This window comes from Dromiciops gliroides, chromosome X (assembly GCF_019393635.1).
Source record: "Dromiciops gliroides isolate mDroGli1 chromosome X, mDroGli1.pri, whole genome shotgun sequence".
Lineage (NCBI taxonomy): Eukaryota > Metazoa > Chordata > Mammalia > Microbiotheria > Microbiotheriidae > Dromiciops > Dromiciops gliroides.
In genome coordinates this window covers 79,417,098-79,440,797 of record NC_057867.1, presented here as the reverse complement: position 1 = coordinate 79,440,797, position 23,700 = coordinate 79,417,098, and the positions used below count along the sequence as shown (strand labels likewise).

Sequence of the window (23,700 nt, the reverse complement as noted above, 5' to 3'; positions counted from 1 at the left end):
AGGCAGACACATTAGGGGTTCTGGGCTCTGACCCTGCTGGGGCATTGTGGTAGGCAATCCAAAGGCTAGAAACACAGATCCTGAATCCAGAAGTCACTGTGGGTGAGCTTGGAATCTTAGCCAAAGTAGATCTTTGAAATGTAATTGGTTCTGGTTCTGAGTGGAAAAGGTGGCTGGGCTTCACTTCCATTTCTGGAGGCTGGGAAGGGCATTTCTAGTACTGGCCCCACTGTAACTGACTCTCATTCCAGCTGAGCCACTGATTGGCCTGTCTCTGCTTGGAGATTTGGGTAAGATGAGACAGTGACACCTCTTGCTGCTGTAACATTTTTTTTTCTTCCTCTGACTAGAGAGTACTTAATATATTTTCTCCCTTTGTATCCTCCTGACATCTTGAGGGTAGACTACACATTAAACAATTGGGGAACAGTTCAAGGGCCACAAGTCAAGGTATAGAGAGCAGGGGGCAGTAGAACTAAGTAGAATGGCAAGCAAAGTAGACTTGAAATCCGAGGGCTTGTATCATGAACCAGCCAGGGGAACTGATACGCTCCTGCCCTATCTGCCAGGGTGGTTGTGAGCAAGCACCAGCAGGTACAGGGGATGGGCTGGGAGCAGGCTTGGGTAGAGTATTCTGGGAAGGCTTCTTGGAAGAGGTGAGTTTTGAGCAAAGCCTTTAGGGGCTGGTGGGAGTTGAAGGGAGTCAGCCCTTCCTGTGGCAATACTCATGTGTAGAAAATAAGGCCAAGTCAGGTAGTGAAACCACTTTTAAAAACTAGAATATTCTAAATGAATGTCTGTGTGTTCTGAAACTGTGCAATGCCACTTCTCCAAACTCCAGATTTGGTACCACTTGGTGCAGGCCTTCGTCCTGAGTCAATCCCTTTTGGTTCAGCTGTGCTGTCATCTTCTTCTAGGAGAAACGTTTAAAAGAAATTCCTATGATCCCCAATTCTGCCTGTGCAGCTGAGTCTCCAAGGATTTTAGCAGGGAAAAGCATGGGTGCCTCTCCTGCTACAGACCTTTTTGCTGCTGTGATGCCTCCACCCACCAGGTGAGATGAGCTTGCTGCTCTACATGGTGCAGAGGTGTCTGGATTATGAAGGACCACATTTTAGCCGTTACTTCCTCCCTGCCCTGAGGGTGGGCAGCTCTTAGGTGGGGGGGGCGCTCACGTTGTTCATCCCCTGGCTGCCCCACTAGCCCCATCTGCCACAGTAATCTTGGTCAAACTCGAAGCCTCTTTGGTTTCTCCTTTTTGGCCTGCTGGCATCTTCACTGGGTAGTCCTCCCCCAACTGCCTTTTCATGATCACATTCCATGCATCTGTTTCCCAATGTCGGCATCACTGTGGATAGCCAAGACTTTGCCCATCTGGCCCTCTCACACTCATGTTTCATCCAAGATTTCAGCCCTGGATCAGGGGAGAGGCAGTGGTTCATAGAGATGGAAGACCAACTCCTGAGTCACGAAGACCCAGGGCAGTCAGCTAGCACTGATTAGGACGTGCCCTAAAAACCCAGCTCTGTTCTCCAGGAGGCACCAGGTTAATGGATTCAGGCCCTGCCTTGAGCCCACCATGGCTGGGGGACCCCTGGCCAGGTCACTTCTCACAGTGCCCTGTCAGACTGAGTTGGAAAACTGGTGCTGATCTATATTATTGCAGGAGTTTTCTCATTGGGAGTGCCTTCTACCAATGAAATGAGAGGGTCAGGAACTCAGCAGAAAAAGAAAGGAAGAAAGAAAGAAAAAAAAAGAACAGTTGGCATCAAGAGTAGTCATTAGGTGCACAGAGATGTCATGGAAGAAACTTACTTAGCCCAGGATCAGGAATACCCCCCAAATAATTCCATTATTATACTCTAGTGGTCAGCAAACTATAGCTCTCAGGTCAAAGTGAGGGCTTTTACAGGCCAGCCTCTGAGAAGTGAGAAGCACTGTTTCAAAATGATTCCCTTTGCATTTTTCCTTTCTTTTTTTCCCCTTTTTTCAGGGCAATGAGGGTTAACTGACTTGCCCAGGGTCACACAGCTAGTAAGTGTCAAGTGTCTGAGGCCGGATTTGAACTCAGGTCCTCCTGAATCCAGGTCCCATGCTCTATCCACTGAGCCACTTAGCTGCCCCCGATTGTTTCAAAATGAAACAAGGTTTTGTCATATCAAAAAATGTAGAGCCTCTTCCTAGCTGGAACGGTGGGGTGCCTTATGGAAACCAAGTGTGGGCCCAATTTGTCTCTTGGCCACTAGTTTGCTGACCTCCCCTGCTCCCACCCCAGAAAATGACAACAGGAAAGAGATTTCTTTTCAGGAGTGACAGAAACCCTCAGCTCTTAAGTATCCATTTAACCTGGCACACCAGATTCAGTTAGAGAAAACTCTAAAATCCAAATGGAACAAATAAAGAAAAACCTGATGAAATTGAGAGAACCTCAGGATGCCCTAAGTGGGGTCTAGGGCTTCTCATCAGGTGGTTGAGAGCCCTGAGCTCAGCATGCTCCTGCTCCAACCCTGTCCCCTTGTCTACAGACCTCATTGACTTCCTAGGCCCACTTGGGCCAAACAGATGCCTCACAGTGACTTTTTCTAGCTACCCCCATTAGGATTGGGTCTGCTGCATTTTCTGACTGTTTCAGGAGGAGTTTGGGGTGAATCTTGGCTACCCTTCCTGGATGTAGCTTTCTCAAAGATGGGGTAGTATCTTTTTTTTTCAAATCCCACAGGGATGTGTGTGTGTGTGTGTGTGCTCGTGCGCATGCACGCGCTCATGCTCACGCACACACACACACACATGTGCGCACACTTTCATATCTCTCTCCGTACTTTCTGCTGCCTTCCAGAGATGGTTTCTGTTGGAAACCCTTCTGAGCAGGAACTTTTTCCAGTCCACCATCAGCTGATTTAGAGTGGTTCACAGCCCCTCTTTTTCTGTGTCCCTTTCTTTCCCCAGTCTGCCCAACATCTCTGGTGATCTCTTTGGTCTTCAGCCTGCCTTCGTTTTCACCGCACAGAGTATGACTCCAGCCATAGGAACACCCCCAAGCCAAACCTGGGGAGCAGGTGAGTGGACTCTGGCCGAGATACTGAGGCTGTCTTTGTGCTAGGAAATCAGGGCTTCCATTCTGATTTCAGCCCTTCCTGTGGCAGTACTCATTATGACTGTTTTAAAAGGGTATCTTTTTTCTGCCTTCTGAAACAAAATACACCAAGCATAATTTAGCCTTTACTGAGATTTGATTTTTCACATGTAATGTAAATTCAAGACAAAAAATCAAGGAGTTATTAAATATTATAACCCCTTCGTGACTTTTGACCCACCTTGTATTTGTACTTTCACCCCATAATAGTGCCTTTATATGTCTCACTTACTTCTTAGGGCTCTTTCCATCAGCTTGTCCAGATTCTGCTCCTTCAGAAGTTCCTGTGGATTTTGACTCTGTGTTTGGATCAAAGGGACTGGGATCAGAGTGCAGAACAGCAAATGGTAACAGCCTCATCTTCTTCGTAATCTTTCCCCACAGTAATATTCTCTACCTGTTCTCTGGCCACCAGGCCACTCTCTGGCTTGATGTCAACAGTTGTTGCCAGACATAAGCACTCCGAGTATTAAATACTTGTGACTGTCTTCAAGTGGGAAGTCTGGTGGAAGCCCCGTCCCCGGCTGTGAGATGCCAGGCCCACTTAGGGGCTGGCCTTACTAGTGGTGGCAGCTTTAAGCGCACCAAGGGGTGAGCCCATTGAGACAGGCTTTGATTTGCTTCCACTAAGATCTTCCAAGCGTTCTTCAAGGTTTGGAGGTGAGTGAGATCTGGTACAGTGCCAATGGGCAAGGTTTCAAGGGTTGTCTGGATTCAGAGGCTTGACTTCATTGAGTCCCAGTGTTCAGCCACCAGGTTACAGGACAGTTCTGGCCACAGCAGCTAATGACACTGCACCATGGGAGGGAGTGTTCAGGTTCATAAACTCACTGCTTTGGGGAAGCATTGAGCCAAGATTTTATCCACATGTAATAAGTAACTTGGCTCACATGGGGCTCAGTCAGTGGGAAAGTGGGAAAATACTTTTCTTAATGACAGATATTGGAGGGACTGTGGGAAAACAGGTACACTGTTGGTGGAGCTGCAAACTGGCCCAGAATTTCTGGAAAGCAATTTGGAGCTGTGCCCAAAACACTAACTCTTTGACCCATCAATACCAATACTAGATCTATACTCCAAAGAGAGGAAAAAGGGAAAGGACATATATGAACAAAAAGCACTTATAGCAGCTCTTTTTGTGGTGACAGAAAATTGGAAACTGATGTCCATCAATTGAAGAATGACAAACAATTTAGAGTATATGAAGATGACAGAATACCAGCCTTTAACATAGTTCCTGGAACATAATACATAAATATTAAAAATAAATAATAAACAAAAATAAAAGCACTTAATAAATGTTCATTTGCTGACTACTGTTGTGCTGTAAGAAATGATACAGGGGATGTTTTCAGAGAAACCTGGGCAGAATTATATGAACTAGGAGAATAATTTGTAGAGTAACAGCAATAACGTAATAGTGTCTGGAGACTTAGTGATTCTGATCAACACAGTGATGCACTACAACTCCAGAAGACTCATGATGAAACACACTGCCCACCTCCAGAGAGTATGGATGGACTCAAGGGCAAATTCAAGCTCCTCTCCCTCTCCTCTTTCTCATCTCCCCTTCCCTCCCCTCCCCTTTGCACATGGTTAATGGGAACTTTGTTCTTCATGCCTCTCCATGTTTGTCATGGACCTTGTTTTTCTCACCTTCTCAATGGGTGTAGGTAGGGGAGAGAGAATTTGGAACCTAAAATAAACTTGAATTCCAAATGCTTTCCCTTCATTTCATGTTATGAGTGACCTTTGTTGACCCTGATATGTTCTCTCTGTTTTCTCTTGTATGTTCTTTGGATGGATCACATCTCTGCCATCTTGGGATGGGTGAGTTTGAGCCAAAGCCTTTCCCACATGGTCCCCTCCAGTCCACAAGGAAAAACCCAGTGACTGAGTGGGGGGGCACTGCCTGCATCCTGGGGTCCCTGGAGGGTGTGAGAGGAGAAGGGGGAGGAAGAATAGAGAGGCTGCAGGGTTTCACAAGCAGCTTTGGGGGGGGGCTTTTCTTGGCCATGGGGACAGCTTCATTGAACTCACAAATATCACCTGATCACAGCAGGGGGTAAAGCTGCTATTTGATTAGCAGGTTAGGGCCTATTCTGTCATAGTGTTAGATTGGCTCCTGGGGCACAGAGGAGAATGAATTTGACTTGCCCAGGCCTGGGCTCCCAGCCGGGATGGGTCTGGCTTTGACAACAGCTGCCCGGTGGCTGCCTGTCACTCTTCTTTGATGGAAAGAATCATTCTGCACAGTCTCAGTGCAGACAGTGAGGGAGAATGTATTTGTTAGCCTGCCTTTGGGGAGCCCTGGAGCCTCTTCCTCGGGCTGTTTGGGAGCTCATATTCTAAGTCAGCCAATCACTAAACAGCTAAAAGCTGGGGATACTACAAGAGGCAAAAGACAGGCCCTACCCTCAAGGAGCTCACAGTCTAGTGGGGGAGCTCCAGACACACTACCCAGTTCTTCACAGAGCCAGAACTGGCACAGCCAGGCACTCATAGGTCAGATGGTGGCACCAAGGGTGGCACCAAGGTACAGAATAGGGAATAGCAAACAGATTCTGGCCCCTGGTCCGTGGCACCCATGCCAGCCTATAAGATGTTGGAGTGCAGATTTCCCAAAGGCAGTCGGGGGCCCATAGCAGCTGCTGCTAATAGCTCTCTTCTTCCGAGTGAAGCTGTTATTTCCTTCTGTGGCCCTTTTCTCATTCTGGGAGTCTTTACTTACCAGGCACTTTGGAAGCAGACAAACAGCAGGCCCTTGCTGAGGATTGTTCTGGCAGTGGAGGAAAAGAGAAAGAGACAAGAACAAGGGGAGGTAGGAAGATCTGCTAGGAAGCCCTTGCAAAAGACAGGCCTTGCCCTGGGGCTCAGGGTGGTAGTGAGGAGAGAGAACATTCCAGGCATGGGGGACCCAGCCACTGCAAAGGCCTGGAAGTGGGAGATGGGAATCGAAGCTGGAGCCAGATTGTGAAGGGCTTTAAATGCCAAGCAGAGGAGTTTGTTATTTGATCTTAGAGGGAGTAGGAAGCCACTGACACTTCCTGAGAAGTAGCAGCCTGGTGATGTACTTTAAAAATATCACTTTGGGGGCAGCTAGGTGGCTCAGTGGATAGAGCACCAGCCCTGGATTCAGGAAGACCTTAGTTCAAATTTGGCCCCAGACACTTGACACTTACTAGTTGTGTGACCCTGGGCAAGTCACTTAACCCTCATTGCCCTGCCAAAAAAAAAAAAAAGAATATCACTTTGGAAGCTCCATGGAGGATGTGTTGGGGAAGGGTCAGAGGGAGATGACCACATGAGCAGAGAGGAAGCAAAGGCTGGGAGAGAGGTTGTAGAAGTGAAAGCACCACGTTATAGCCCCTTCTTGGATCTGTGGCGTTCCAAACCCAGTGACCCTCTTGGCATCCCAGAGGGTCTCGGGGAGGATGGTGGTGCCCTCTGCAACGAGGTGTTTGGGCCTTGTTAGGCTCGAGATGCTCAGCTCAGCTGGCAGCCCAGTGTTGTCTGGAGCAGCCGTTGTCCAGCTTCCTTCCTCTGTGGTCTCTGGACATGAGCAGCAAGGAGCCACGGGGGTGGAATACGATTGCTCCGCTTGCTCATAGGCTATATTTAGAATCTAGTGTTTGGGTACAGACAGTTGTGTAGTCCTTGTGGGGAGAGCTTCTTTAGAGGCATTAATTCATAAGCATAGAAAGTGGACACTGATGTAAATACCTCAGGATGTTCAACCGGTTCCCAGTATCCATTGAGACAACATTCCGACCATCATTTGGTAGACTTTTGCAATCATGTGGTACTTTCTCTGTGGCTTATTTATAGGCAGTGTTGCTTAATGGATCGAGTTCTGGACTTGGAATCAGAGCTAGCCTCAGGCACTTACTAACTGGGGGACCCTGGGCGAGTCACTTCAGTTCTGTCTGCCTCAGTTTCTTCACTTGTAAAGTGGGGATAATAACAGCAGCCACCTCCCAGGGTTGTTGTGAAGCTCCAATGAGATCGTCCAATTAGGGCTATAGAAATGTTACCTTAAAAAAAATGAAAAAGCCTTAAAAGTCTCGTCAGCTCCATGAACAGGTGAAAACTGCCCCATGGGCCTGTTTTTCAGGGGTTGGAAATTGGATCTGCAAGGCATGTCTTTTTGTTGCCACAGCCACCACCCCCCACTTGTCAAGAAGTTGAGGCCCCCCATTCCCCACCCATTCTGGCCAGAGCTTTCTTAAAACAAATACAGCCAGGTTGGCTTCTGATTCCTCTCTGCTTTGCAGGTCTGGGCTCGGATAACACCGCAGCCCCACCAGCCATCGCTGTTCAGGAGCCCAAAGAGGTTACACTCAACCAGCAGAGTGGGCCGGTCCTTGGGAGTGACCTGGACGCCTCCCTTGCCAACCTCATGGGAAGTAAGTGCTCAGTTTGCTTGCCATTTCAACTTAAACATAACTTAATGCTAATAATAGCTACTGTGTTTAGCACTTTATAAATGTTGCATTCGATCCTCACACCAACCCTGGGAGGGAGGTGCTATTATGATCCTCATTTGACAAATGAGGTAACTGAGGTAGGCAGGCAGAGGTAAAGTGACTTGCCCAGAGTCACATAGTTCAGAAGTGTCTGAGGCTGGACTTGAACTCAGTTCTTCCTACCTCCGAGCCTAATGCCCTGTGGCTACCCATTGTGGCACCTTCTAGTTGCACTTTAAAGAAAAGTGATGTATTTTCTTTTGTTTTGTTTTGTTAAAACAGATCTTGACTTCGGAGCGAGTCCCAAAAAGTAAGTTATTTTTTTGAAAAAGGGCAGCTAGTAGTTCAATGTTGGAACTTAAAGCTTGCTACAGGTTTAGTGCCAGAATTACTTGTTAAAAGTTCCCTCTTGGGTCTAAGACATTGCTGTCTTAGAGCTAAAGAACTTGGGCAGTTGGCATTGTGGGAGGGCAACTGAAAGTTTCAAACCTGTCTCAAGCGATGAGCACTTAAACCAGCCAAGAAGAGGGGGACAGTGTCCTCCCTCCTGAGGTCCATGCACACTGGGATGACCTACCTAACGTGAGCTTTACAAACATGTGACATTAGGCAAGACCCAAATACAAGGAGCAGTTTGGCCCCAAAGATGATGTTGGGGGGTGAGGGGAATGCTGTCCAGGCCATGGCTAGGCTGGACTGGACTGGATCTCAGATCATGGAAGCTGGGGCTGTGAATGAGTGGTCGACATTACAAAGTTGGCCAACAGCACTCTGACGGCATGGAATCTTACCCAAGTGGTATCAGTTCAGTGACTCTCCCAGGGGAGTGTCCGTCATCATATTTAAATTCAGTTCTTCCAGCTCTAAGTCTGTGATCTTAAGTAGAAGAATCGGGCCCCAGCAATATTTCTGGAAACAACTGCTGTTGAGGCTGTTGTGAAGGCTGGATTGGGTCCACAGCAGGCTCTCCCTCAGGGCTCATGTCACCCTGGTTACAAGCTAGGGGGACTGATGTCATGCTGGGAGCTTCCTCCTTTGAAAGCAGGCTTTGGGCAGGTAGATGGGATAGGCAGAGCAGCTCCCCGAGACTATCTCCTGGGTTATAGAAATCCTGTACACTGGTACCAACTCTAGGAAGGGCACTGTGCTAAGCATTGGGGCCTTGAGGAACTATTCTGATTCTTTTGATTGGGTATGTGATATGCAGACTGGTAAGGAAATATGTAGTAGAAGGATGGCCCTAGGACTCTAGACTCCTGAGGGATGGGCTACCAAAAGGCGGGTGCCTGAGCTGGGCCTTGTGCCAGGCAGAGGCCAGGAGGGAGGGCTTCCCCCTACCCCCTTGGAATTCACCTAGTTTGTACCTCTCTTTTAGACTTAGTGGTTCTTTTGAATAGTTATTTGTATGTGTGTGAACACCCTTTGTCACCTACATTTTGCATCCTACTCAGGACGCAGCATGCACCGGCTGCTTGGGTTTTCAGCTCATTTCCTCCTTGTGACAAGGCCACTCTGTGAAAAGGCTCACTTCTCCATCTCGTTTTAGATCTGACATACAGTGGAATCAACCGCCTGAGAAGAAAATGACTGGGGGAATAAACTGGCAGGTGAAGACCAGCACATCAACCACCTGGAGTCCTGCTACCATCTCTTCTGTTCCACATATGGTAATAGCTGCCCCCACATCAACACATGGTGGTTTTTGTCTTGTGTTCTTTGCTTTTACTTATTCACCATGCACTAGGACCTGGGTTGGGAGAATGGCCAGGGGAGAATATGTGGGTCATGAAAGACATTTTTTTGCCTCCATCCCCCATCTTTCTCACGAGGAAGACCCAAGAGACTTTGGAAGGTAGTCTTGCAGGCTCTGCTGTTGGCACTGTGATGTTCACCACTTGTATCAGTCACCTGGCAGATGACACAGCTGAGTGAGATAACTGGCACTTTGGATGACCGAGGATCCCTAAAGATCTTGATGAGCTAATACATTGGGTTGTATGTGGTACCTAAGAAGATGGAATGCAAGCAATCTTAGATTTCGATGCCAAATTGTTTTTGTGTTTGCAACCTTCCTTTGTCCATTTCAGATTAGTGAGGCTCATCTGATGTCCACTCTTCCTCCCTTTCTTCTATGTTTCTCTATTCTCACCCATTCCAATAATGAGAAATAGCAAGTTCTACCCCTTCTTTCTCCTTTCTATACTGGTATATTTCTCCTTTTTCTCTCTCATCTTTTCCCCCTCTTCCAACCCTCAGAACAGAACCAATGTACCTTGCTCCCAGATCCACTGTTTTTCTTATTTAACTCCTTCAAATCCCTCCGAGGACATGAAGGTTCTGAGCCACACCCTGATGTTGCTTCTAGTAAGTTCTAAGGACCCTTCTGTAGATTCCTACTTAACCCTAGGGGGTGTTCTTGAGGTTGGAGGCGAGATGGAGCCTCTGCTCCCCCCTCATTCCATGGACTTTGGCCTTTCCCAGGTCACTGGAAGGCCATTCACTCTTTTACCTGCCTCAGGTTTGGCTTTGTCCACAGTTTTTCTTTCTGTTGCCTGTGGGCTTCTGGGTGTTGTTGTTGTTGTTGTTGTTGTTGTTGTTGTTGTTGTTAGTTCCAGGGTGGAAGAAGTCACTTAGAATGGTTTCTCAATGGATTTCTTGGTCATTCAGTCTGGTACAAAGTTCATATTTGGAGGGGGGGGGAACAGGGCAATGAGAGTTGAGTGACTTGCCCAGAGTCACACAGCTAGTAAGTGTCAAGTGTCTGATGCCGGGTTTGAACTCAGGTCCTCCTGAATCCAGGACCAGTGCTTTATCCACTGAGCCACCTAGCTGCTCACAAAGTTCAGATTTTTGCAGGAGTAGGTTTATGGGAACTGGGTGATCTGCCTCTGTTTAGGTAGCCATCTTGGCTGGAACATCACTGAAATGTTCTTGAGCAAGGGACTGACATAGCCAAATCTTCTTCTATAATAGAGATAAGTGTACACTTTTACACTTAAGTTCAAAGAATCCACTTCCAGTGTAGACGAGACCTCAGGGCTTTACCAGATTGTGTGCTCCAGATGAGCTAATGAAGGAGATATGTATGCTTACTGCCCTGGAGCCCTGTGCTCCCTGCAGCCAAGCTAGAAAGAGTTCAGACAAGGGAACCCAGGATGAAATCCATGACATCTGAAGATGTTTATCCTGGAGAAAAGAAGACTGGAGGGGCGGGGGGTGTGTGTGACAAGTATTTGGAGGGCTGCTATGTGAAGGAAGCATTTGATTGACCATATCTGGGCACAGAGGGTAGAGCTGGGAGCAATGAGGGCAAGCTGCAGGGACAGATTCTAGTCTGTCCCATCAGTTAGGAGTCCAGAGTGTAATGGGCACGAGTAATGGCCTCCCTCTCACTAGAGGTCAGTGTCACAGGGTTATTGTGAGGAGAGTGATTTGGGCCTGGCTTCCCTAGACAGAATTGAGTCAAGGAGCAAAACCGTGCCAGGGTGCCCTGTAAGCTGTATCAGCCCTCTCTTCTCTGAAAATCCTAGTGCCTAAACAGAGGCTGTTAGTAAGCTGCATGTGTAGCTTTGCTTAGAAATGTGGTCTCTTAGTGTGCTAGTAGAGAGAGAATCAAGAAGGCCTGGATTCAAGTCTTTCTGTTCCTAGCTCTGTGACCATGGGACCCCAAGGGACTCTCTAGATCTAGAACTTACATATGAGGTGCCAGGATGCAATGGAGGAGATAATTTTCTTCTTTTTTTTTTTTTGCGGGGCAATGGGGGTTAAGTGACTTGCCCAGGGTCACACAGCTAGTAAGTGTCTGAGGCCGGATTTGAACTCAGGTACTCCTGAATCCAGGGTCAGTGCTTTATCCACTGTGCCACCTAGCCGCCCCCTGCGCCACCTAGCCGCCCCCGGAGGAGATCGTTTTCATACTGGAAGTTCCCTCTACCAATGAAATAATAGTTCTGGCCACCCCAACAAGGAAAGTTCTAGAAAACATTTTTTCATTTCCTGCTGCCTCAATAGTGCTAATCAAGTGAATTGTATATAATGTTACAGACTTCTTTTGTCATTATTCCAGGTGCCTGTCCCCATATCCTATCCAGTGACCACGCATCAGCTGCCTGTATATGGCATGGTAAGAAGCCCACTAGCTTAAGTGTAATAAGAGAGCCGAGACTCTTTATTGGCACTAACTCGGGGCACAACAACACACGATTGAAAATCAAAGAGCTATGGACATCCCTCTCCCTCACAGTGGCCCCTGAATACTAGCGGGTTGGGGAAGCCTCGACATAGTTCAAGGACTCAGAGATATGAGGAATTTAGGCACTTGTATTCACCTTACCTACAATCTGTTCATTTAACAAACCTTGAATCTTTTCATAGGAAAGGAGAGAGGAAGGTTAGCCCAGCTTGGCTGATTGTTTTTGTGGCCTCTGCTCTGTCAAGTACTTGGAAAAGTGGGCTGTGTTCAGTGTCAGGGCCTCAGGGGCAAAGGGCAAACCTTGGTCCCTTCCTCAACTGGACATAGAGAAATCTCTCTTTTTTTCATCTTTAGTAATGGCATTAGCAAAGAAGCTATGGTCCACCAAGAAAACCATCAGACAAAGTGGATGGATATCAGAGAGGGCCGGCCATGAGAAAAGGTCCTCAGACAGAGCTGCCTGGGGCCTTTGCTTGGCAGTAGCTACTATGTGAGCAAGCCGTGTGCAGATAAAAGAGAGTTGACTGGCTCTTGGTTCTCTTGTCCAGCCTGGTACATCTCTTCAAGGGTTTATGGTCTACTCTTTGTTTCTCCTCACCTGCTTTTTCATTCTTCATTATTGCCTTTTGAGATCTTGTATTCTGAGCTGCACTAGCTGGGGACCCGATGATTACTCAGTTAAAGGGGCCAAAAGGGAGGAATTCAAGATGGCAGCTCAGAAGTTAGCCTGGATGCCTGGGAGAACAGAACAACTACTTTCTCCTGTTTCTCTAGCCGGTGCTTCACGGTTAACAAAGTGTTTGCCTCACAATAGCCCTGGGAGGTTTAAGCAGCATCAAGCAAGTTCTGTGCCGGGCTGTGTGCTACCCATTGGGCATACAAAATGATATTAATGATGGCCAGCCTTTAGCTTCACGTTGGATCCTCACAAGTGACCCTGGGAGGGAGGTGCTATTTTCATCCTTATTTCACAGATAAGGCGCCTGTGGCAGACAGTGACAAAGTGGCTTGTCCTGGGTTATGCAGCTAGCAAGTATCTGGATCCAGATTTGAACTCAGGTCTTGCTGATTGCAGGCCCTGTGTGCCATCTACCATGCCGCCTTGCTGCCCGAGTGAAACTGTCTCTGGATTATATGCCAATATTATTGACCTGACTTGACAGTTGAGAACATTTGAGATTCTGAGACATCAAGGATATTGCCTGTAGCTTCTTTTGGATCCAGGATATCAGTCTCATCTAGATTCCTTTTCCTACAGAAGTTGCCTTTTTGAAACAGTGTCGTTGACCAGCTGCTGGTGTCTTCTTTTTCAGTTTCTCCTGAACTTTGGAGTATGGGATATTTGGCTTGTGGCACGTGCCTACCAACTTGGTGTATACAGCATGTGGTTTGTGGGAGACACACTGTATGTTTTACTGGGAGAACTGTTCAATGCACCTTTCCCCCACTGCTGTTCCACATTTCTTTTTTGTCCTTTCCAACTTACAGGTACAGACTCCACTGGGAGCAGTCCCCCTCATGGCCCCCCAGCCCTTGATTTATGCACAGCCCGGCTTAAGGACGACTAACCCTTTTGCTCCGGTCTCTGGGCCCCAGGTATGTTGGAGGTTGGAGGGGGAGCATATGAGCCAAGGTTGGGAGGTAAAGGGTGTGCTGGACCCCAATGTCAGCAGAGATCCTGGGGCCCAACAGGGTTGCAGTTTGGGTTGTCTTCCCCTTCTTTCCTCATTGTATTTCATTAGCCCTTCATTGCCAGTCACACCATTGCTTAGAGCTGGCCTGCTCGCATCACATTGGGGGTTTCAGGTAGGCAGGTTTCCTTTTTTAAGTCAAAAATAATTTCTTTTCCTCCCTCTCACTTCCCCCTGCCCACTGAAATGTGCAGAATCTTGTATCATATGAGCATACTCAGGCAAAACAAATCCCTGGATCGGTCACATCCCCAAATGTCTGTCCCTGTCTGCTCTCTGAGCCCTTCACCTCTTTGGGAGAAAGTGGGAAACATGTTTCATCATTAGTCCTCTGAAGTCATGCCAAGTCATTGTGTTGATCAGACTTACTAAGTCTTTAAGAGTTGATTGTCTTGACAGTGTTGTCAATCTTCTAGAAGTTATTCTTTTGCTCCTGCTCACTTCCCTCTTCATCAGTTTGGAGTTGTGATTGGTCATCGTGTTGATAAGAGTCCCTAAGTCTTTCAAGGTTGATGATGACATTATTTATAACATTATTGTTATTGTATAAATTGCTCTCCTGGTTCTGCCCACTTTACTTTGCATCAATTCATATAAGTCTTCCCAGGCTTTTCTGAAACCACCCTTTTCATCATTTCTTACAGCACAGTAGTATTTCATCACAGTCATATACCACAACTTGTTCATCTATTCCCCAATTGATGGGCATCCTCTCAGTTTCCAGCTCTTCATCACCACAGAAAGAGCTGCCATAAATATTTTTTTTTGTACAAACGGATCCTTCTCTTCTTTTAAAAAAATTTCTTTGGGGTATAGACCTGAAAAGAGCATTCACAGTTTAGCAATTTTGGGGTCAGAGTTCCAAATTACCTTCCATAATGGCTGGACCAGTTCATAGCTCCATCAACAGTCCATCGACATGCCTATTTCCCACAATCCCTCCAACATTTGTCATTTTCTTTTTCATCATCTTTGCCAACCTGATGGGTATGAGGTAGGCCTCAGAGTTGTTTTAATTTTCATTTCTCTAATTATTTGTGAGTTGGAACACATTTTCATATGGCTCTAGAGATAGCAGATTTTGTCAGATAGTGAGACCTCCCCCCTGCTTCCCCAGGAGCCAAGTTCTTTGGGTTTATTTTATGTTCTGCACCTAATCTAATTCACTAATCAGCCTCTCTATTTCTTGCCCAATTGTTTTAACAGCCACAGCTTTTTAGTGTAGTTTGAGATCTGGTTCTGCTAAACTCCCTTCCTTCCCATTCCCCCCCCCCATTATTTCATTTGACATTCTTGACCTTTTGTTCTTTCAGATGAATTTTGTCATTACTTTGTTGTCAAACTCATGGAGAAATGGGGGGGCACTAATCCATACATAAGGATTCTTGTGGGCCACATATTAACTTGGTTTTAAAATGTAATGTTACCTAGCTTTTAGTGTATTTTTATTTCCTTTGTGAAATATTTCCCAGTTACATTTCAATCTGATTCAGTAGGGCTGCATGTTTGATGCCTCTGTCACATAATTCTTTGGTAGTTTGATTGTTATGGCATGGAATATGGATATTTATTTAGGCAGGGTTGTCATTTTGATGTCGTTTTCACTTCTTGCTTCTTGCAGTGGTGGCAAAGGTACATCATTCCCCTGGGAGCCCTCATCCTGTCTATTTCTCTCTGTTGACATAGAGCTGTACTTTATACCATTCCCTTTTTTCCCCTAACAACAGTGAGATTTCCCTTGTAATAAAGAAAAACAAATAAACCAACAGATAGGGCAGCCATGAATGATGGGGAATGATGGGGGCTCATAGTCCCACACCCTCCACAGTTCTTCCAGCTAAAGGATCTTTCATCCTAGACTGACTGTTGGTTATTATAATTACCTTGCTGTCTGACTCTTGGCTCTCTGTGACCTGGAATGTCTAAATGATAAAAAAATACTTATTAAATACCTTTTATGTTTCTGAATTAATGGATATTCCCGGGCAGTAAGAAATGAAGAAAGGGATGGATTCAGAAAAACCTTGGAAGACGTGTGAATTGACCCAGAATAAAGTGATCCGAATCCCAAGAACCATTGATCCAAAGACAATGACATCGTAAAGAAAAACAACTCTGATCAAAGCATGGCCAAGCCCATCTCCAGAGGAACCAGGGTGAAGCATGTTGGACTCAGGGGCAGAGTGAGACATCTATTTTGTGACATGGCCACTTGGGGAATTTGTTTGCTTGAATCTTCAGACTTGGAATGAGGGGAGGGGAAAAGTAGTGGTGGGGATGGGAGGGCTAGTGATATTGATGGCAAAGTCAGAAAGAAGAACAAAGTAAAGGGCCTTAATGAAATGCAGAGAAGAGAATGAACAGAAGGAAGAAGTATGGAGGGCAGCACAGACAAGCAGTTCAACTTTGTATCCATTATGTTGAACTAACTATATATTTTTTTTTAAATCAAGAAATAAACCAGTTGGTCAGGTTTAAAACAACAATAGTCAAAACCTCCAGTGCCCCTTGCCCTTCCCCATGAAGCATCCCTCCATCGTTGATGACCTTCCTCCCCACCTTTGGCTGACTTCACAGAACATTTTGTCCTGTATTCACTTTTTTCATGATTTCTCTTGGCTTTGTTCTTCTAGATGAAACTTTAAATGATTTTTCCTTATTCTATCAAATAGCCCTTTGGTAGTTTAATTAGCATGCCACTGAATCTGTCTGTAAAACAATTTAGATAGTATTATGGTTTTTATTATATTAGCATGGCCCAACTATGATGAATATCTTTCCATTTATTTGTATTTATTTCTGAAAAGAGTGCTTTGTAGTTGTATTAATATAGTTCCTCAGTATGTCTTAGTAGAGGGACTTCCAGATATATTAGACACTGTAGAGGTATTTTGAATGGAATTTTATTTTTCTAGTTCTTCTGGCTGGGCTCTCTTGGTAATCTACAGAAAGGTTTATGATTTGTGGCTTTATTTTATGTTCTGTTACTTTACCAAAGTCATTGTTTCAATTAATTTTTTAGTTAGTGCTTTAGGGTTTTAAAAATCATTATCTGCAAAAGTGATCATTTTGTTTCCTCTTTACTATGCTTTTCTCTCAATTTCTTTCTCTTGTCTTATTTCTTAGAGCTAGCATTTCTAGAACTATATCAGATAATTGAACTATTTCAAATAATATGGTGCTTTCCCCCTCCCAGAGAGCCATCTAACAGAGAATGTTTTAAAAGAAAAAAAGAGAATGAAGAAAAAAGAATCAGCTAATCAATACATTGAAAAAATATGAAAACATGTGACGTTCTGCAAAGGAGTACAGGGGGCATCTTCTCATCTCATCTTTGGGGCCGAGCTTATTCTTTGTAATTTCCCAACATTCACTTTTGATTGTTCTGTGGTTTGTTTCTGAATTGTTCTTTCCATTGGCATTGTTGTAATCATTGTGTAGCTTGTTTTCTTGGTTCTTCTGACTTCCCTCTGCATCAGTTCATGTGGCTCTTTCCAGGCTTCTCTGTATGCATCACATACATCATTTCTTACAGCACAGTTGTATTTCATTACATTCATGGACCACAATGTAGTGAACTATTCCCCAGTCAATGGGCATCTGCTTCATTTCCAATTCATTGTTATCACAAAAAGTGCTGCTCTAACTTTGTGGGTGTATATAAGGACTTCCTTTTTATCAATGGCCTCCTTGAGGAATGTGCCTAGTGACACTCTGGGTCAAAGGGTATGAGTATTTTTACCACTTTATTTGCACAATCCCAAATTGCTTTTCCAAATTGCTTTCCACCAACAATATATGAGTGTGCCTGTATTTCTACCACCCCTTCCTCATTGACTGTTGCCATCTTTTGTCATGTTGGCTAATTTCCTGGCTATGAGGGAAAACCTTTGAGTGGTTGGGATTTGCAATGATCTTCTTTTTAGTTATTTAGAAGAACATATATATATATATAATATATAACATATACTCATATACATTATATATTATATATGTATATGTATGTGTTTTTAGATACATATATCTGCATACACTGCCAAGAAAAGCCTGGATGGAGTGACAAAGAGTCAGAAATGATTGAACAACATGTGTGCACACATATAATATACATAATATGTACTTGTATTTATGTACATAACATATAGGCATACATATATACACGTGTGTGTGTTCGTTGTCTATCTTGGATAGCAAACCCTTATCTGAAAATTTGATACAAACTTTTCCCCCTTTGGCTGCTTCTCTCTCTTATCCTAGGTGTATTCATTTTGGTTTTTTTTAGAAGTTTTTCAATCTCATGTAATCAAAATTATCTTTATTCTTTTGTGTTGCCTTTATCCTTTTTTGGCATCCCATGGTTGTGGAAAGCATGTGGTCTGCTTCTTTTCATCTTTGTTGTTGACTTTAAACGTTCAGGTCACATACTCAGTGTGAATTGAGTGGGAAATATAGTGTTTGCTCTAAGATTGGTTTAAGGTTCTCTTTGGCCAGCCTGCTTTGCAGTTTTCCCAGTATCTCTTAGGAGACAGGGAGGTATTTCTGAAGTAATTTGTTTCTAAGCTTATCAAATTTAGGTTATGTCTGATTCTCCCTTGTCTGTCTAATCTTTGATGACTGCCAATTTATAATATAGTTTAAGGTCTGAAAGTGCCATTCTCTCTTTGTTTTTATCTTTTTTTCATTATTTTTACCATTTTTTCAGTATTTCCCTTGATATTCTAGATCTTTTGATTTCCAAATGAATCTTCTATGAAGTATTCCTTTGATAATTTGTCATAGCACTAAAACTGTAAATTAACTTTAGTGTTCCATTTATTCATATATTTTTCAGATAAAAGGTTAATTATATTTTGTCAAAAGCTTCTGTTGATAGTATCATATCTGTATTGTTTTTATTATTAATATGATCTGGCTATAGTTTTCCTAATATTGAAACAGATTTGCATTCCTGGTATATATCCGATGTGTTTTTTTGTGTATGTGAGGCAATTGGGGTTAAGTGACTTGCCCAGGGTCACACAGCTAGTAAGTGTCAAGTGTCTGAGATCAGATTTGAACTCAGGTCCTCCTGACTCCAGGGCTGGTACTCTATCCACTGCGCCACCTAGCTGCCCCTCCAATGTGGTTTTAATTATAATCTTTTTAATATGTTGTAGCCTCTTTGCTAATATTTTATTCAATATTTCCATATTGATATTCATTGGAGATAATGGACTGGTTTAGATATCAGGATCATATATGTGTCATAGAAAGAGTTTAGAAGGATGCCATTTTTCCTACTTTATTAAACAAATTAACAATATTAGAATTAATATTTCATGGAATGCTTGATAGAATATGTTTGTAAATCCATTTTCCCCCATTATTGCTTGTTTAGTTTTTTTTCTGAGATTGAGTTATTTAAATTCTCTATTTTTTGTTCATTTAATCTAGATGGTTTATATTTTTGTAAGTATTCACCTATTTCATTTGTTATCAATTTTATTGGCATATAATTTAGTAAAATAGTTTTTAATAATTTATTTTTTAATATATTCTACACAAATTACTTGACCTTTTAGTGCTCTGGGCACTATCTAAGGTGAGAAGGTACTTTCCTGCATTGGCAGAGGGAATTTCCTCATCTTGAGGTTACCCATGTTAAAAAACACACGATAGGCTCAGTCCCTGTTTCTGGCCCTGTTGCATGCCCAGTTCACTCATCTGTTCTTTCTATTTATTTTGATTAGTGTTAGTGATATAAATTTTCCCCTTAGGACTACTTTGTCTCCCTCACAAAAGTTTTGTTATGTTGTCTAATTGTCATTTTCTTTGATTAAGTTATCTATTGTTTCAGTGATTTGTTCTTTGATCCACCCATTCTTTAGGATTAAATTATTAGTTTCCATTTTTTTCTTTCAAATGCCCTTGCCTGATTATAATTTTTAATCGCATTGTGATCAGTAAAAGATGTTTGTTATTTCTGTTTGTCTACATCGTTATGAGATTTTTCTGCCATAGAATACAGCCAATTTTTATATAGGTTTTATGCATAGTGGAGAAATATATGGATGTTCCTTTATGTTCCCATTTACCAATCACGAGAGGTTTATCATATCTAACTATTCAGGTCCTTAACTTCTTCCTTGTTTATTGGGGTTTTTTTAGATTTTGTTGTTGGGTTATTTTGGTCTGAAAGGGGCCTATTGAAGTCTCCAACTACCTATTTGCTATCTATTTCTTCCTGCAATTTGATTAGTTTTCCCTATACTTATTTTGATGCTATGCCATTTGGCACATCTATATTAGGTATTGTTGTATTTTAATGTCTATGGTGCCTTTAAGCATAATGTAGTTTCCCTGCTTATCTCTTTTAACCATGTCTATTTTTTTCTGTTGCTTTGTCTAAGATAATAATTGCTGCTCCTCCATTTAAAAAATTTGCCTGAGGCATAATAAATTCTGCTCCAGCCCCTCATTTTAATTCTGTGTGAATCTTTTTGTTTCAGGTGTGTTTCTTGTAAACAACACATTTTGCTTTCTAATCCACTCTGCTCCCCTCCTCTATTTTATGCCAGAACTCAGCCTATTCGGGTTGATTGTTACGATTGTTTATTCTTTATTTCTTTTCATCATGACCTCTTTTTACTTGTTCCTCTCTTTCTCTCCTTGCCTCATTTGTAGAGAAGACAGTGGTGAAAGAAAGGATTCAACACTAGTCATCTGGAATGACTAGTAATGGTCAGCTCCCTCTCTTCTGTTCTTCCTCTTTCGGCACCTCCCCAGACCTTTTCATTGGTTCTGGCACTTTCTTTTATTTTCATTCTAGTTAGGAGACATCCTCTTAAGAGCGAAAGATTTCAGATTCCCTCAGCAGAGACATGCGTGTCTTCTTCACGTGCTTTCTGAAAGGGGAGCTTTGGGGAAAGGGTGAGTCTGGGAATGCCTAGCTTCACAATTTCTTGGAGTAATCAATCTTCAGTGAAGCAGTCTTGCTATTAAGTGACTAAAGCTTTGTTCAGTTTGATGATGATGACTACAATCACTAACATTTAGGTTAGGTGCTGTTGTCCCACAGGGAATAGAGTACAGAGCTTGAGGTCAGGAAAACCTGAGTTCAAATCCAACCATAGGTACTTCCTAGCTGTGTGTCTTGCTGTGCCCAAGTCTCTTCACCTCCATCTGCCTCAACTGCCAGATCGGGGTAATAGTAGCCCCTACCTCTCAGGGTTGTGAGCATCAAATGAGATGATGTTTGTAAAGCCCAGTACCTGACACCATCTAAATACTTATTCCCTTTCTCTCTTCCCATTTTACAGATGAGAAAACTAAGGCTGAGAGAGGTTCAAAATCATTTGCCCAGGGTCATCCAGCTAGTAATTATCTGACACAGAATTTGATTTTAGATCTTCCTGAAGCTGAGCCCAGTACTTCATGAACTCAGCTGCCTGCTTTAAACTGTTTTCTGTTTTGCTTAATAATTTTATTATTATCAGCATAATTTTGCTCAGGTCTGATGTTCATACAGTCATGGATTTGGAACCGGAGGGGCTCTTTTGAGATCATCTAGTCCCACCCTCTGGTTTTACAGACAAGGAAATCGAAGTCCCAGGAAGGAAAATGACCTTGACTTGCTTAAGGTCACATTGTAAGTAACAGAGCCCAGTCAGGAGCCCAGGTCTTCAGTCCAAATGCATCTTCCACCTGATCTATCTTAAGGTTTCATTTTTGTCTCTTCTGATGTTAAGAGCTATTGAGACCTGAGGACAAACAACAGATATTTGGAGTTTGTGAAAAGAAAAAATGGTGGTGATTGGTTAACTTTGAACCAGAAAAAATGGGTCAAAATGATTGACTTTTTGTATCTCTCTCTCCCCTCCTGTCTCCTCTGTCTCTTTCTTTCTCCCCGCTTCTCCCTGTCTCTCTCCTCTCCTTACTTGCTTACTGTCTGTCTGTCTGTCTCTCTCCTGTCCCTCTCTCCTTTTCTCTGTCCTCTTTCTTTCCTCCCCTCTCTCTCCCCCTTCTCCCTTTCTCTGCTTTCTCTCTGTCCCTCTCTCCCCTTTCTCTCCCCCATTTGTTTCTCTCCTTCTCTGTCCCTTTTCTCTCTCTCTCCTCTCTCCCCCTTTCTCTCTGTCCCTCGCCCTGCCTGTCTCTCTCTGTCCCTTTCTCTCTCCCTCTCCTTCCCTTTCTCTATCTCCCCCCCCTACTTCTCACAGAGCCACTTCATGTAGAACTCCAAGGGCAGGAGATGTGTTAACACCTCACCACTGGCACAGAGAAGAAGAGACTGAACAACCGCCATTTGGGTAGCATAGGCTTAGAATCAGGGTACTATCTTCCAGTGTAATAAAATCATGGCTTTGAATTCCAGTTCTCTTGAGATTCTTATTGATCATCATCATGGTGTGAAATCTAATTTTTTAACCTGAGAAACCTTTCAATGGCAAGTAAAGGCTTCTAAGGAAAAATAGCCTTTAAGCGGGAGGGGGATGGAGAAAGGAGGGTGGGGAAGGAGAGAATGGAAGATGGGGGAAGGAAAACAGCCATTATCCATTTGCCAGTGGGCCTGCCAGAGATGGGGCATGGAATATTGTATCTGCTTTCCACGGCTCCCAGCTTTCTCCTGGAGAGCACAGCCACATACACTGAAGTACATATGTGGCTATGAAGGGTGATTCCGAACATTTAAGGAGGTGCAGAAGCTGTTTTCTTAGGACATGTCTTTACCGCAAACCCTCAAAATAATCCAGATTTTCTTCTACAATTTTATTACTCCAGACATCTTCAATTCCTGGACTTGGGTCCAGGGCCTTTGTTACACAGAGTTTTCCCTATTTATTTGTTGTAGTAGGTTTGGCTGATTTGAACAGTTGGGTAGTTTTTTAAAATACAGCATTAATGAGCTTAAAACATAGGGAAATTAGGGTTTCCATGCCATCCAGCCTTAATATATCATTTTGCATGCCACATTAAAGAAATTATTTTTAAAAAATTAAATCTGTAAATATAACCTTTGAACCACATTTTCTCTGTAATGCTACAGTCTTAAAAATAGCCTAGTAAGGAATTCACACACCTTTTACACTGGACAGTGACTTTAAATGTGTTTACCATTAATGCCACTATCTAGCCAGTTATATATATATATATATATGTATATATATACATATACATATACATATATATATATATACTCACACATATATATGAAATTATTTAGAAAGTTGAATGAAATTGAATATTCATTAAAATGGCTAATTAATCATGATGTGGGCTACTTAGATAATAAAAAGTTTAACTGTATTAAACAGAACTTTGTGTGCAGACTTTCTCATTTTCAGAACCTGCTTTTGGACCTTTAGAGAACAACAAAATGAAAATATTTGTTTGATTAATGGAAAAATATTAGTCTTGTAACTTTGACCTCCAGTTTTTCATTATCCATACCCTCCAATTTGGCAGAGAATGCACTGGCATTATTGTGTCTTTGGACAGTGTTTTGTATGTATCCTGCTGGTGTTTTGACACTTTTCTCACCAAAGTTACTACTCTCTTTTAAGTGTACTACTTGTTCATTTTTGTGCTAGGAATAAAATGCCCACACCCAGAAGTAGATGCCCAAATTTAAGCATTTAAAAATCATTTTTGTAACCATATGAATTTGCAATTTCTAACCACTAACTTGTAAAACCAAAGCTGAATGAGGTCAGGTATTTAATCAAACCTTCACTGGCCCCCATACTTTTTCTAAAATGGTATAAAAATACGTAGCTTGCAGTTTTAAGTCCTGCTGAAGTATGGGCCTAACCTGTTTTCAGCTTTCTTGGAAATTCCCACTCTCCTCACCTGGATCTGGGCAGACCAACCTCCTGGGTGACCTCCACATCAGTCACTGTTGCATTTGCACAGGCTTTCCCTCTTTCTTGAATGTAGCCCCTTTTCACCTCCACCTTCTTTCCAAGTTCCACTCAAATGATCCCCTCCCAAATACTTTTTTGTGTTCCTGTGGTTTCCCCCCCAGTAGAAAGCAAGCTCCTTAAGGGGAGTTTCTTTTCTACCTTAGGAAGTACAGTGTCTGATGCATAGTTGTTTTACCTAAGAGAAACCACTTAGCAGCCCCCTCCCCACCTTAGCCTCAGTTTCATCTGTAAAATAGGGAATAATGATATTGGGACTCACCCAACCCCCAATGAGGTTAGAGGGTTTAGTTGACGTGTGTAAAGCACTTTGCAAGCCCAA

The 23,700-nt window shown here is 43.4% G+C and overlaps 1 protein-coding gene across 5 annotated transcripts in view; it reads left to right on the top strand.

Annotated features, from left to right (window-relative positions):
* The window catches only part of LOC122734067 (phosphatidylinositol-binding clathrin assembly protein-like), a 38,314-nt gene extending 15,631 nt beyond the window's left edge, over positions 1-22,683 (top strand). The window contains exons 11-20 of one of the 5 annotated variants that reach the window (XM_043974750.1): positions 918-1,054; positions 2,947-3,056; positions 3,373-3,480; positions 5,883-5,954; positions 7,408-7,539; positions 7,882-7,909; positions 9,146-9,266; positions 11,666-11,722; positions 13,280-13,387; positions 21,678-22,682. In XM_043974750.1, the coding sequence (XP_043830685.1) occupies positions 918-1,054; positions 2,947-3,056; positions 3,373-3,480; positions 5,883-5,954; positions 7,408-7,539; positions 7,882-7,909; positions 9,146-9,266; positions 11,666-11,722; positions 13,280-13,387; positions 21,678-21,692 (888 nt within the window). In that variant the 3' untranslated portion in view covers positions 21,693-22,682. Of the gene's footprint in view, positions 1-917; positions 1,055-2,946; positions 3,057-3,372; positions 3,481-5,879; positions 5,955-7,407; positions 7,540-7,881; positions 7,910-9,145; positions 9,267-11,665; positions 11,723-13,279; positions 13,388-15,471; positions 18,356-21,677 lie in introns of those variants that run through there. The other 4 variants (XM_043974749.1, XM_043974751.1, XM_043974752.1 and 1 more) reach the window with 4 other exon arrangements.
* Positions 22,684-23,700: the final 1,017 nt, after the last annotated feature.